The sequence below is a fragment of the Cervus canadensis genome, chromosome 13 (genome assembly GCF_019320065.1).
Source record: "Cervus canadensis isolate Bull #8, Minnesota chromosome 13, ASM1932006v1, whole genome shotgun sequence".
Taxonomy (NCBI): domain Eukaryota; kingdom Metazoa; phylum Chordata; class Mammalia; order Artiodactyla; family Cervidae; genus Cervus; species Cervus canadensis.
In genome coordinates this window covers 53,654,352-53,669,974 of record NC_057398.1, presented here as the reverse complement: position 1 = coordinate 53,669,974, position 15,623 = coordinate 53,654,352, and the positions used below count along the sequence as shown (strand labels likewise).

The 15,623-nt window shown below is 46.2% G+C and overlaps 1 protein-coding gene across 1 annotated transcript in view; it reads right to left on the bottom strand.

The window, feature by feature from the left end:
- DUSP10 (dual specificity phosphatase 10) overlaps positions 1 to 13,897 on the bottom strand; it is a 40,062-nt gene extending 26,165 nt beyond the window's left edge. Inside the window, exons 1-2 of the mRNA XM_043485709.1 lie at positions 13,752 to 13,897; positions 10,728 to 11,581 (exon numbers count right to left, since the gene is read on the bottom strand). Coding sequence (XP_043341644.1) covers positions 10,728 to 11,538 — 811 coding nt within the window. The 5' untranslated portion in view covers positions 11,539 to 11,581; positions 13,752 to 13,897. The remainder of the gene's footprint in view (positions 1 to 10,727; positions 11,582 to 13,751) is intronic.
- Positions 13,898 to 15,623: the final 1,726 nt, after the last annotated feature.

Here is a 15,623-nt window from a genome sequence, read left to right as displayed (position 1 = left end):
ATAAAGAAAGTAGAAGAGGAAAACAATAAATAGTAAATACTTTGATAAAATTCTTATTCACTAATCCCAGAAAATTCACTTCCCAGAGGTGGAAATGGTAACAACAGAAATTCTTTACACCCTTGAGGGGGGAAAAAACATAGTTAATATCATTATCCATATTAATAGAACAGATAATGAATATAAACCATAAATAATCAAATATTGTCGGGTCTTAGAGTCTTTGGGATATAGTCATATATACCTATCAAACATGCCTTCTTACTCATTATATATAATTTCATACTTGTCTTCCTTCTTCCTTATCTACTCCCAACTCTAGAAAGTGATACATTCATATGAACAAAAGAAGGAAGCCTCATCCTCAGATCCACAGGCTACTAGAAGAATGCACTCTAAACATCTCTGTGTTGAAAATACATGGAGCAGAAGCTTCAGAACACTGTGCCCAGTCTCTACCAGGTACAGCTGAGTGACCCTGGACAAGTGTCTGGACCTCTCTGAGTCTCAGTCACTCATACGTAGAGTACAGTTACGAGAAATAGTGCTCCCATGTCAGAGTCCACTAGATAGCAAACATTTCATAAATGCCAGAAATAATCATTGCAGTTTTTAAACATTTCTTTCATTGATTGGTTGCTCTAGTTAGTACCTCTGCCGTGACCAAAATTTGAAGTTTCCCAAAGTTGGGATATAATTCAGGATGAGGTCACTGAGCAGCCAGCTCCTCTCTGAGGACATAGTCAGCCACTCTGAGCACTGGAATTTTCAGTTGAGGAAATACAAGAAAATGGGGGTGTGGGGCAGCACGGATATGGTAACCAAGGACACTTCATAGACAAAGCACAGCTAAAGGGACCCTAAGGAATGAGATCTATAGCTTGCTTGTAAATAAACATGTGGCCAGCCTGGAAAGAACTGAGCCTTTGAGATCCTTAGAACTGGGTTTCAGTTCTCATTTCAGTTAACCAGTGAAACTCACTGGTTAACAATCAGGGCAGGGGAGGGTATTGAATCTCCTCCTCTGATTCTCCCCGTGTAAAACTAGGAATCTAAAACCTCTCTCAGGAAGCTGTGCTGGGAACTAACTAACACGCTGATGTGATAGCCCAATGCCCAGCACATAGAAAGCTTTCAATCGCTTTTTTTCCCCCGAAACTATATGGAAAATAATTTTCTAATTTTAGGGATGATAGGATGGTCAGTTATATGTGATTACATAGTATTCCACTGTCAGAGTAAAATATCACTCCATGAGAATCATCAGACCATTATAGATCTTACAGATCTTATAGATCTTAAATAGCATAAAAATATGCTATTTAATAAGAAATACAAGGCCCAGGAAGAAGTCCCGGATCCCTTCAAGGAAGCCCTTCTGAGAAGTCTGTCTTATTATTTTAAGAGGGACACAGACATTTTGTCATAACTAATGAGAGTAATTCACTGCCTTGAAAACTGGAACCCAGGACTCCAGTCGAGGAGCCTGACGATCCGGTCTCTGCCTCTGACAGCACCCTCTGCCCTCACATTGTTCTCTTTCCTCTGCACCCCTGCCCCTCCTTCCTTTCCTCCCAACCTGCTTTTTCTTCCCTGTCTGCCAGGAGCAACAGCTGGTGATACTTAGCCCAGTGGTAGCAAACCCCAGAGCCACAGTTCAAAAAATATGGGATAATTTCTCCCATAGAATAAGCACCGAGTACTAAAGAGCTGGACAGTAATGTTCTGCCTAAAGTGGTGACAGCCTCCTTAGCCAGGGACATAAAGTAAGCTCACATGAGCTCACATCATAAGGGGAAAAGCTTACACTCCTCAAAGGGAGGACAGCCTGACAATGCCCCCTGCATCGGGCAGCTCCATCTATTTACTTAATTGAGAATTGGGCAACAGATGCCTGATGGGAGTCCACTGGGAAGTAGAAAGGCCAAACCACACCCTTTGTTGAAGAGTTCTGGAAGAGTTTAGCTTGATTTCGATGTCCATGAAATTCCAGACTTGGGGAGGGGTGGTGAAAGAAAGATAAGTAGACTTCTATCACAAATAAAACATCATGGCAATATGGATAATTTGATGAGTCCACAAAACTTTTCTTCCCATTAGTGATGTAGAGGCAGAGCATGGGGTAGCATACTTTATCTTATATGAAAATACCAGGCTGCACGCTCATTTCTGTATCCAAAAGCATAGGCTCAAGCTTGTTTTCCCTTTAAGTTACATAAAATATGGGTCTTGTTGGGGTGGGGGCTGGAAAATATATATATATATATATACACACATATATATATATATTTATAAATATATTTACACACACATATATATAATGTATTTGTAAATATATTTACATAAGTATAGATATATTTCCCAACTTTAAGTAATAATAGATTATACAGATATAAGCTAAAAAAAAAGATGCTGAGACTTTCCTCCTCACTTATGCATAAAAGCATCTAGAATCAAGGACTTCATAATTAGAAACGATACTACATCAACATGAATATAAAATGTGTATTTTGAAATACTTCTACAATAAAATTCAGACTGTGGTTCACACTCACACTTTTTCCTTCCCTCCCATTTTTCTAATTAGTAAGGTTACAGTACATGGATCTGTAGCCACAGAAAATCTGTGCAAGAGGGACCCACACAGTTTAGGGAAAATAGCACAGGCTTCAAAACGATAAATGCTTGTGTTTTTATCGCAGCCCTGTCCCTTACAGTAGGCTTCCCTGATAGCTCAGTTGGTCCCTTAGAGTGGTTTTTAATTGTACTTGGAAACTCTTTTTTTTCCTAAGCAGGCCAAAACCTTGTCTCTGAAATACCATTTACAATGTTTGTTTGCTTTGCATGTCCTCTTTTCATAGAGAGCTTGCAGGAAAAAATAAACACAGGTCTTATTCCTATCAGCAACATGTCCCAAATTAGTGAGGTTCAAATGACACAGTTCCACTCCAATGCACAGAGGAGGCCTGTCAGCCTTGAGCTTCTTGAGACAGAGAGAGTATGTGCATTTCCTTTTTTGATAAAAAACCAAAAAATTAAAAAAAGAAAAAAACCTCTTTTTGGATCAAGACTTTGGAAAAAAATTGTGTTGGCCCAAGAAGATGTGCTAAGAAAAGGCCAGACTCTATCTTGAAAGGGAAAAATAAAGGAGAAAAAAAGCCAAAGGTCACACAAACATGGATTTCCCAGGAGAATGATATTTCCTCCAGATAAACTGTTTCTTAAACAAGATTTTGCTGCAGAAGAGAATGAAGAATCCACACAGGTACATGAGCTGCAAGGTGAAATGAATTTGGAATATTAGCCTGGTCCACATATGATCTCATTCTAACATTCAAACTTTCCTAGTTATGACGGCAGATGCCTCTGCATGAAGACCAGTGCTGAGCATGTAGAAGGCATTCAGTGATATCTGATGAACAATCACTTTGCAGTATAGCAGTAATTAATGCAACACTATATTCTACATCAACTATACTTCAATGAAAAAAACAAGAAAGAAAATTTAAAGAAATGAATGAATCTCCCATACCCACAGGGCTTTACATGCACAGAAACCAACCAATCCATAAGTCCTTAGACATCTAGTTATAGGGGTGCATTTTGATCATTGTTTTCTAGCTCTTCCTGAAACCATTAAGTTCCCTGGAAGATGGGATCAAATAACCATGAGTATTGTTCTATATTTCTAGGACCCAGGTAAATATCAGGGCCATGAAGCTTGCTGGTTTCATAATATCTTAGACTTAAGTCCTTATACTTCTGGACTGAAATCCCCAAATTCAAGAACAAAGGTAGCAATACTCGAAATGATTGATTGTCGTTGCTGTTCAGTCACTAAATCATGTCCGAATCTGTGACTGCAGTACACCAGGCTTCCCTGTCCTTCACTATCTCCCTGAGTTTGCCCAAACTCATGTCCACTGAGTCAGTGATGCCATCCAACCATCTCATCCTCGATTAAACATACTATTTTAGGGACTTCCCTAGCAGTCCAATGGTTAAGACTTTGCCTTCCAATGCAGGGTACCTGGGTTTGATATCTGGTGGAGGAGCTAAGACCCCACATGCCTTGAGGCCAAAAAAACAAAACATAGAAAATGAACTTATGGTTGCTAAGGGGAAGGGATAATTAAGGACTTTAGGAAGGTCATGTACACATTGCTGCATTTAAAATGTATAATCAACAAGGACCTATTGCACAGCACAGGGAACTCTGCTCAATGTTATGTGCCAGCCTAGATGGGAGGGGAGTCTGGGGGAGAGTGATACATGTACATGTATGGCTGAGTCCCTTCACTGCTCACCTGAAACTATCACAACATTGTTAATCGGCTATATCCCAATACAAAATAAAAAGTTTAAAGTTTGGGGAAAAAAAAAAAAACATAGTGAACTTAATAAACAGGATGGATGGATTAAAAAAAATTAGAAGCAATATTGCAACAAATTCAATAAAGATTTTAAAACAGATATATCTTTAAAATTACATATGTATTATTTTATATTTGCATACAATATAGTAGATACTGTTATCATTAGATTATAGTACACACCTACACACACAGACACACACACAGAGACACACAATCAACCTATCGACCTGGAAAGGCCTATTTTTGCACTAAGGCTCTGAAATTAATCATGCATGTGACCTTGGATAAGCAGTAAACCTCTCTAGGCCCCAATTCTGTAACTGCATAAGAAGAAGACTGGATGAGATTGATGGTGTCCCAGTTCACTGCATGTTTGAATCACCTGGGAGCTTTTACAAATCTTGATACTTCAGCTGGACCCCAGACCAATTTAATCAGAATCACTGGGGGTAGGAACAGAGCATCCTAGGCTTTAAGTTGCCTCAGGTGATTTCAAGGCGCAGCCTGCAGTGAAGGTTCCTGGACTAGTGACCTCTAAGCCTCCTTCCTCTTCTATGCCCTGGGATTCTCGAGTTCAGAAGAGGTGAGATGACTTCTCCTGGGATGAGAACTGCTGCCCCTCGTGTGTCCTGTAGCTGCTTGAACCAAATTGCTTCGGGACTGCAAACTTATGCCCAAACTAGCGCTCCCCAGTGATGCTGAGCCCGGCAGTCTGGTTGGTGCTAATGCTGGAATAAAGGAAGCAGGGCCAGCTCCTGGTCAGAGGTTAATGCTGGCTCCTGAGAGCAGGAACACAAGGCTATGTCTAGAGAATGCTTCGGTTCCTGTAATTTTGCCAAATCTCCCTTCCTCTACCCTGCTTTTTCTCATCTAAAAGGAGTTTCTTGAACTTGTCCTTGACAAGCCAGATGGTTAACTTAACTGATCTAAATGGGTGAGGACAGTGGTTCCTATTTAACATGCTCTCTAGGGCTGTGTTTAGGAAGGGGGCACCCCTCCTTCCCATCCCACTGCCCGCCCCACCAGTCTCATGGATGAGATTCTGAAAGGGTGTGGGGATAGTGGGGCAGAGCCCAGGGGCCTGATTTATTGACAGCTATCTATGTGTCAGACACTCTATTTAGATTGTTTTTCATCCTTGATGTTGGGATTATCCCTGTTTTACAGTGAAGAGAAACGGGCTTGGAGTGGTAAGCTGAGTTACCTAAGGACACCTCTGGCTGGTCAGTGGCAAAGTCCCGATCGGAGCTCAGCTGAAAGTGAGCTAAACTCTACTGAACACACAAGGAGTGGGCTTTTCACTGACATTTTAATTAGGAAGCAGCACAGTATATCCAAAAGCTTAAGGAAGATACAGGCAACTCTGAACCAGCTGGAGGGAAAGTTCAAGACTCGCTGAAAGACATGAGCAGGCCTTTCCATGAACTCCCTCCTTGTCCCTGGCCTTCCATCTCATCAAAATGCAGAGCTTCGAGAACTTTTCAAAATGAAGCATACTCCCCACTCCTTCCACCTCCCCTTTTATAGTCAGACTACAATCCTTATTCCAAAAATAAATCAGCCTGATGAGAGGCCAGAAAAAGCAAAGCTTAATAGTTTTATACTTTCATTATTTAGTTAAGGGACATTCGTTGGACAGATTTATCATCACATTTTTACAAATTCCCCACTGAATAAATAATTCTAGGATATGCCGAAATTACTCTGGCCTTCTGACCCAACATGTCTTTGTAATTACTTGGCACTCCAACTGTATGCTACTTAAATTAGGTAACAGTCATCAAGTTATTTTTAGGCCATAGCAACACACACGCACACACGCACACACACAGACACACACACACACACGGCTGTACCTAACTTGTTATTTGCACTCCTTTGGAAGAAAGGCCAAAACTCCAGTTTTACTGACACCATCATTTCTGTTCAACCAATAGTAATACTACTGGGCTACATGGAGTGAGAGCTCACTCTGTATGAGGAACTGTTCTAGACACTTTGTACACATTAATTCATTTACTACCTAAACTACTACCAGGAGAGTACCGCTGTTACATCCTTTTTGTAAATAAGGAAAATAAGGACATAAGGGAAGTAGCCGTTGGCCAAGGGCACATGAGCCAAGACGAGAGCTCAGACAGGCTGGCCCCCTGCTCTTGCCTGAATCTCTCCACCGTTTGCTACACAGCTAATATTCAGTATGTCTGGATGTTAAACAGAAGCTCAGAAACAGTAAGCCTGTGAATATAGATTATGCTTTTGTTTCACATATCTTAAAAAAAAAAAAAAATCCTCCTAACATCCCTGACGGACAAGAGGAAGACTTTTGCTTCCCCCACAAAACAATGCAGAAGAGAAAACATATTTCCTCGGGGGTCTCTGATGTCTAAGCACAGCCCTTCACTTTGTCATCAGACTCAGTACTGCCTACAATTATTGACTTCAGAGCCCTTTGTGACTATGGGAAGATGTGCCATCTATGTTGCTCACTTCAGGAGTTTTGACGGAAAGTTTTCTAGCATAAAAAGTTACCTTTCTATGTGATCAAATCTTTGCTACTGAATCAGCTTCCTGAAGTGATACTCACTCATCCCCCGCCAGCCCTCCCCCCAATAAATACTGCTGACTCAGAGGCAGACCTGTCAGTCACTCTTTGTTTTGTGACAGCACAGAGCAAGTACAGGTATGGGACCTGATAGACTCCTGTGGAAGAGGACGCTATAGATCCCTCCCAGTCTGGGGGAGTGGGTGGGTGTTGGTGGGGTGGGGGGGCACTCCCATAGATTCAATAGTAGCCAGTTAGTCAAAGTGGAATTCCAAGTTTGAGAAAGTCAACAAGGGAACATGACACCAATATTTAGGAGTGAAAATGTTGTCCGTACTGTACTATAAAATATGCCCATCCTTCTTAATTTGAAAACATTAAGTTTAAACATGAAACATACTGAAATATAGTTAAACATTATCTATTTTCTAATATATTTCAACAACCAATAAAGGAAGAGAAAGCAGAGAGGGAAAACATTAACAATTGTTTAATCTGGGTACTAGGTATATGGTGATCATGATACTTTTTTCTATGTTTCTCTGTATTTGAAATAAAAGTTTTAAAGGCACAGATTGTCTTTAAAGAGGAGGTGATAATAGACTATCCATTCCTACATAGGTAAATGACAAATTACTTTCCCGGACTCAGCCTTGCTGTAAAGAAAGGGAACCTTATAAACATCATAGCAAACATGGTAGCTCTTGTTATGGAAAACCCAGAATCATCTAGCCTCCTTATTCAGCTGGGTACAAAATCACATTAATAATCAACTTTGTGTGAAACAGATTATAATCCTTTCTAAACCTTTGTAAGTCTCTACACATGTACGCATTTGACTCATGGTTTGCCAGGTGGAACAGAAGCACAGGTCTGATGCCATTTCTTCTTTGGAGGATGAGAATAAAATACGAATTCAGACGTAGGTCACAACGGGGAGGGGACTGTAAATTAGAGCAGTCACTTAATCCCAGGGGCTTCTGCGCCTATCATCAGTTTCCTCCCAGCCTGACACAGCATTACTAAAACAGTGTCTGAGCGGCCACTCGGCTTGACAGGCAGCACCAAAAATGGAGAACATGGCACCGAAACAGGGGGACGTAAAACTTGGACGGGGAGGGTAGCAACCAGTGTTTACAAACATAAACCAGAGAATCAGAGGGGTCAGCCATCAATTAACCCGAGATTGGACTGAAATCTCTGAAAATGAATTCCTGAAGCCTTAGAAGCATCTACCTCAGATGCTAACCAACCCCCACCCCCACCACATCTTCCCTGCGAAAACCACTCCTTCCAAAATGGTACCGCTACTACTCTTGCTAAAATAAAATCTTACATCACCAAGGGTGGGGATTACCAAAATAAACCTCAGCAGAAAAGCCAGATCAGAATGGTCTGATAGACCCACTCAGGAACCTAGGAGAAGTTGCTGGCCATGCTTTCTCAGAGGTACCCACCCCATTTTCACCTCAGTGGTGTTGTGGTATTAACCTTTGGTTTACCCAGATGAAAGGGCAGCTAGAGGGGCATTCTAATATTGATCTATTTCCCTTCTTTACCATCATGGCCCCAATTTTAGGCCATTCCCCCCCCCCAAAGAGACTAAAATCACAATGACAAAAATAATTAATAAAGTACATTACAGATCCTTCTGCTCCCGAACTACATATCTTCAACGAGATTCCCAGATATTTGAAGAAAGAGCCCAAACTACAAATAATACAACCTCTACCACCAGTGCAACTTCCAGGTCGACTGCCGCTGCGTCTCACCAACCCGAAAATGATGAGCCCTGTTGGCGGTGGTGGCGGCAGGCGCCCAGCGGTGACATCAGCAGCATGTCTGGCCCCGCCCCATTGAGGCAACCTTACTGACACCGAGGAACAAGCCCAGGCTGCCTGGGCTCTCAGCTGCATCCACAGGAAATGGGGAGAGGAACCCCACTTTGATCAGCAACACCTAGGAGATTCATTTCCCAGCAACTGACAAGCCACCCCCATACACAATAATGCCCACTCCAAAGTAGAGGGTAGAATCTACAGCTCCTCCTCAACACTCTCAATATTTAAGTCCAGGGTCATCTTCACGTGGATTATTTGATGCCTGTTCTCAGATCATTTGGACACAAAAGGCCTGCTTTCCCTCAACGGCATCTACTCTACCTGAGCGAGAGACCACCCTGAAGATCACTCCATTGATTCTCCACTTCTTGGCTCCCCAATACAAACTCTTACAAATGATAAGTTGGTAGAGTGTATTTTCTCATCTGAAAAAGATGAGACAAGCCAGGATCACAGAGACAGAACGCTAGCTGGGTAAACCTACTGGGAATCATGCAAAGTCAGCCAAACAAGAATACAAAACGACAAAATACAAGGATACACAGAGAAAATATGAGCATATCAGTAACCACAAAAAAACCCATCAAAAACAATATAAAATGCCTGGGTGCTTCTGGAACACTCTGGATGTAACTTCCATGATGTTCTTCTTCCCCTGAGAGCCTACCAGCCCTTCCTTAAGGGAAGCTGTACCTTTGTGCTAGTTGAGCCCAATAAGAGTAGGCTTGAGGCCAGTGAGGGTGGGCAGGGGAGATGATGTCCAAGAAATTTAGAAATGGATTTCTAAGAACACTCCTCAACAAAAGGCAGAACGCACCATTGGCAAGACAAGAAGAATGGCAGAACTAGCCCACAACGGAAAACCAACTACCCTGCTCATTCCAATGGCCTGTTGCAATTTAAATATGCAAGGTGTTCAAAGGAACCCAGCGATGCCTTTGGCCTACACAGTGCAGGAGACTGGCTGCCAATGTGGCCCAGACTGTGTGCCTTGACTCAACACGCAAGGAAAGAGAAGAAAGAAGATGACTGTCTCTCACTACCACCATCATTGCCACCACCTGACAAAAAACACTAAAGATGAAGTGTGGTGTATAGTGTCCCAAAGGATGGCATCCAAGGGCAAAGAGGTACATCTGGGAGGGACAGGGGATGCGGACTCCCTCTAGGTTAGGCAATGCTGTGCAGAAGGAGCCCAGAGACGGGTGGGCAATTAATTCCTCCTGCCAGGGCTCAGTGACACTGACATCCCGGTTATTCATGCTCAGTGTCCTGGGGCAAGTGACCCACCACCCCATCTTGGAAGGAGCTATGATGTCAACAGTTGTCAGGTGACACCAGAAGAAACAGTGTGTTGGGGAGTATTTCATAAAAATGACTCTTTCCCTTGGAGTTTTGGCAACGGAACGGATGTTTGGGGTGAACTCTCTAAGAGGTCCTAAAATAAGGATCTCTGCCCTTTTTGAAGGTCACTTTCAGAGAGGTGAGAAAGAGGAAGAATTTCCCACAGAAAGAACTGGGTACCTGGAGGTTTACTTGCAGTTCACCACAGTTGCGGTTTTCTCCGTTCCATCAGCTTTGGTTAAGTCTGAGAGACAAGAACTTTCCAGCTAGTTTGAATGGAACAGAGGTACCAGAGCAGGCATGAGTGAAGATGCCATCTGGTGTCATAGAGCCCCTTTTTAGAAAGATGAGAAAACCATCTCCGAGAGGGGGAAATGACTTGCACAATGCAAATGAGAAGGTGAATTAAAGACTAGAGCCCAAATCTTCTGGCTTTCAGTTCAAGGTTGCTGGGTTTCTCTCCCAACCCCAAAATAATTAAGAGAGGGCACAGAAGGGAAGATAAGAAGAAGAAAGGCAATTCTGGTCTTTTGCAGCCAGCGGAAGGAGGATGCTGGTACTTCTCAGAGAAAACCCAGGGTGACCCCAGGGCTGTGCTTGGGGAAGGGGTGGGGGCATTACCTTTCAACACCAGAGGTTCTTTGCCTTCTCTCTTCAGAGACTCGAGGACTATGTGGAGTGGCTGGGAGGGTACCACTCGGCTCGGCTCATTGGTATTCTCATCGTAAACTATAATTTCTTTGGAAAAGATCCTCTTGAAAGAGTCCTTGCCTTCCCTACAGGAAATCAAGTCTAAGACAGTGATCTTGCCCTGCTGCAGTCTCCGCCGGCTGATCTTATCGGCACAGTTAATGTGGACAGCTCCTTGGATGTGACTCTTGTTGTACTCCATGAAGGGCCGGCAGTCAATGATGACAGGGCCCTGGCTCGGCAGGTGACTCTTGCTGCATTTGGTCATCTTCTTGGCCAAGTCATTGGGGTAGATTATTTTGATGCTGGCTAGCTGTTTGGGGGTCCCTGCCACAGGGCTGCCCACCCCACCTGATGGACTTAGAGAGCCTGCATTCTCACTGCTGTTGACCATCTGGCTGGCAGGACAGGCGGCAGAGCTCCCGACGGCGGTGGCGACGGTGCCAGCGGCAGTGGCCTGGGTCGGGGCCTGAGTGTCCTTGTCGTAGGCTGCCACAGTGCAGCAACTGGCACTGCTGCACCCACAATTCAGGGAGCGGGCAGAGCCGCTGGATGAGGGCATATACGTCAGATTCGCCGCCTTTAGGGACACAACGGTGTTGGCGATGACAGGAGGGTGGCTGGTACTGCCAGGGGCGGCAGAGCCAAGGTAGCTAGAGTCTAAACAAAGGTTGAGATCCTGAGGTCGAACGGGCCTAGACAGTGCCACCACTACCCTGTCGTCTAAAGGAGACGGAGGCATGAGGAGGCTGAAAACTGGCAATTCAAGAAGAACTCAAGACAGTCTGTAAAGAAGGGGGGGGGGGAAAGAAAGAATAAAGTCATGTGACACAAAAAGCAGTCGAATCCAATCCCTAGGAAAGGACTTTGCATCCCTCTTAGTGAAGTCGTCCTACATGCCCAGTATCCTGTCACTCAAAGCTTGACTCTCACCACTAGGGATTCGAAGAGGATGCACACCTGAGGACCACCCCCCTCCCCAACCCCTGTCCTTGCTGAGTCTAAGGTTAGATGTAAAGTCTATGCAAATGTTGATGAACAACTTTTCATGGACCCACATCCAATTTCAGCCTTAGAAAAAGTACAAGCACAAAGGATCAGAAAAGCTCAAGATGGAAGGGAAGGTTGTTAAGAGGCATCTCTTCTGGGCCTCATCTCCAGGGCAGAAGTATACTGCAACCATCTGAGAAGGACCCATACGTCCACCCTTGCATACTTTCCATGTAATTCCTTCAGCCACTGCAAAGGCAAAGGAATGACCAAGAGTGCTGGCAAGGCTCATGGGAATATATAGCAGCTAAATATACATCAGGGGCAGATGTCAACTTTCTGCATATCAGAATGAAAGTAGCCCTCTAAGTGAATCTCTTTAATTTTGAGCTATTCTCACTTTTCTTTCTCCCAAGTCCTTTGAAAAGCACAACAGAGTCATATTAAAACCTCCCATGTTTCCTATTGCCCTCTTATTTATAAATTAATCTGCATTTCCTCTTTCATTACATACTGGTCCCCTAAAACAAAGCCTTAAGCTAGGGAGGGAGGTCTGAAAACCCCGATCCTGACAGATCCATCCCTCAGATGGCTCCCTTGCCACACCACCCCCTCCACTCCTGCCTTTAAGGAAAGGACCACTTCAACTCTCCATTCTCCACCTTTCCCTACAGGAACATCCTAGAGCTTCTCTCAGCGGAAGGCAGCCACTATGCATAATCTTTTGATCTCACACAGATGTGCCCCCTCTTCAAGAGGATGGATTCATAAAGAAGACTTCCCAGTGAGAAGTAAAGAGTTGCCCACAGGGTCTATGTCCTGTCTCATGAGAGGGTACCTGCAAAGGGACAGTGCCATCCTCCCCATAGTCATAGAGGCACTCCACTCCTGGGCCCTGCCGGCTCCTCTCCTACTAGACATACACAGAGAGGAGAAACCAAACGCCATGCAAGAGGAGCTCGTCTAAACCAACTTTAAGAGATGTCTGGAAAAATGTCATCCAACATCCGTCTACACACGACTGTCACCATTCTCAGACACAGAGCCAAAATGTCACAGGCAGAATACACACACACACACACACAACGCACCTATCACATCCACATATCCCCACCGACTCAGCTTTCTCTCACCACCTTTGAATGGGCAAGAAGAATCCAACCCCTGTTCTCCCTCCCTTTCTCCTTTCTTCCCTCCCTCCCTTCCCCTCCCCTTCCTCCCTTGCGTAGTATTTTTTGAAGAGCGAGTACTATTCCAGAAGCTATAACTGTTTCCCAGCTGGACCCAGCGGTGAAAAGTCTTTGCTATTGTGTTACCTGGTAGGATACGTCCCAGGATCAACAGTCCATTTCCCTTGAGAGGGACGCAGAAGCGTGCTCGCGGAGACACAAGCTGGGACCCCCACCTCCACACAGAGTGCGCGGCGCGCACACACGCTCTCTCTCTCTCACAGACACACACGCACGCACGGAGTGTATAAAGAGACCTGCATCCCTGCAGCAGAGGGTCGGGCGTTTATATTGCCCGTGAAACCATCCAGACAGCCTAGGAAACCTCCCCGAAAAACACTGAGCTATCCCCCTCCCACTCTAGTCGTTCTTCCACCTCTAGTCAGCGGCTGGAAAGAAAATTAAGTGGTCAGAGAATGCTGCTTCCCCACTCCGGGGCACTTAACATCCTCCTTCGCAACACAGCGCACTAACAAGTCCCTGGCCTTTAAAACTGCCGCAAAGCATCCCAACAAACCTCATTTTTTCCTTCGCCCCCAATCCAAGTAGACTGCAGAGAGAGTAAACGCACAGGGCGGCGTGAGCCAACAGCGGGAACACTTCAACCTCACCTGCTGTGGCTCCTCCGTAAACATCGCAACACACACGCGCGCAGACACACACCACACACATACTCACACTCACACCGCCTCACACCCCTGGACTCTCAGGAGTAGCCACAGTGACTTCCACTTACTTCATAAATAAGTGTAACCCTCCACCATCTGGCGCTCCGCTTCAGCAAGGGATTCGCACATTCAGCCCTCATTCACTAGGCTTCATTGATCTCCAGCAGCAACATAGTTACTTTCTCTTTTGCTACACTGTAAATGTAAGGTTCTGAGGGGGCGGGTCGGCTGCCGACCGACGGCAGGTTGAACCAATAGGAATCCGGAGAAACCTGACCGCTACTTCGCTGCAGCTCGCGGCCAATGGGCACCTGGAGGGGGCGGAGCCGGGGCGTGGCCATGGCTCTTTAAGGAGGGTTTATCCGACGCCGCTTTGGGTCCACTGTGTTATAATACGGACGGTGATGTCATTGGCAACCAATCAAAAACTTAAAAGGGCCAACTGGGGCCCGCGCGGAGCAGCTGCTCTCTATTTACATGTAAACCGAACCTGCAGGATGCAGTTAACCCTTTCCGGGGCTGAATTGTCAATGGGCTGTGTTTGCCGCTCCGCCTGAAACTGGCTCTGCCCACTTGGCGGGATCCCTCTACATCCCCTCACCAAGGGACAGACCACGCTACTTATTTTTCCTTCTTACTCTGGCTGGCTGATCAACCGTGTTAGAATAACTTTCCAAAGGCAAGAGGCAACGAGAATAATCACTATCCCCATTTGGGAAAACGGGTTCCCTGAGTCCCTCGAGGTGACTTGATAAACCGAAGATCCACGGACGTCGCCCAGCTAGCCGAGCGGGGGAATGAATGTAAGCGAGCGGCCAGGGACGTTGCTTCTTCTACAGTCTAGGCCCGGGGCCATGCGCTGGAGGCCTGGGCTCTAGTGGGACTGGCAAGTCTGCCGTCCATCCACCCGCAGTGAGGCCCGCCAGCCTCGCCGCCGCCCGAGTCCTCGGGGCCGCCCCGCTTGCTCCGCGCCGCCAGGAAGCATCGACCGCCCGCCCGCAGATGTCGCTGCCCCTCCGACTGCCCTACTGCTGCCCGGCGCGGCGGTGGCGCGGCGCCCTGTGGCTCGCCTACTTCAGCGCCCCAGTCACGCCCCCGCTTCCCTCGCCTGCCTCCCGGGCCTCCACCCGTAGCTCGAAGGCAGCGCTGCGGAGGGCTGCTCGGAGGCGGCAGCCTGGTTCCCAGCCAAAAGCTACAACGGGCGCGCCCCCGAGGGGCTGCACAGGCACCGCCCCAGAGCCGGGGCGTCCTGGGGCTCGCCGCGCCCCCGCCCCGGCACCCGGGCAAGGCCTCCTGCCCGCTAGCGCCCCCTCTTCCACCCAGCGAGTAAGGTCCCCGCGCCGCGCTCCGCAGAGCAGCGCGCTGCCGGCCCGAGGCCCGCCTTCCCCTCGCCCCTCCACAGTTGCCCGCCACCCTGTAGGGCCCCTAGGAGCCGAGGACCCAACAGCCCGGAGCTTTTGGAACAGCAGCTGCTGGAGGAAGGGAGCTGGAGCTGAGAAGAAATAACCAGCATGAGTGGAGCCGACGCCGCCTCTCTGGGTTCTCCTGATTTTCGTCGCCGGAGGGGTCGCGGGCAGAGGCGACCATCTGAGCAAAAGAGGGGATTTGGAGGAGGGTGTGTTGCCAGCTGGCCTGTTCGTCGTCAGGAAATATCAGAGAAACTGCGGGAAAGTCTTGGGGTAGGAAAAGAAGTGGAGATGATGAGATAAACTGCAGAGAGTTTGCATCAAGGAACCCTAAAGAAATAGAGCTTTTTTTCGTTTTCCTGTCTCCTGTCTGAGAGAGGCAGGGGTGAAAGAGTGAAATAATTACAGTGGAGTAATATGTTCTGAGCACTATAGACTATTTGGTTATGATCTTTTTCTCTTACCAGACTGAAGGCGTCTGGACGTACTTCAGGTTGCAAGCCTGGTAGGCGAGCTAAGTGACCTGGGGACATA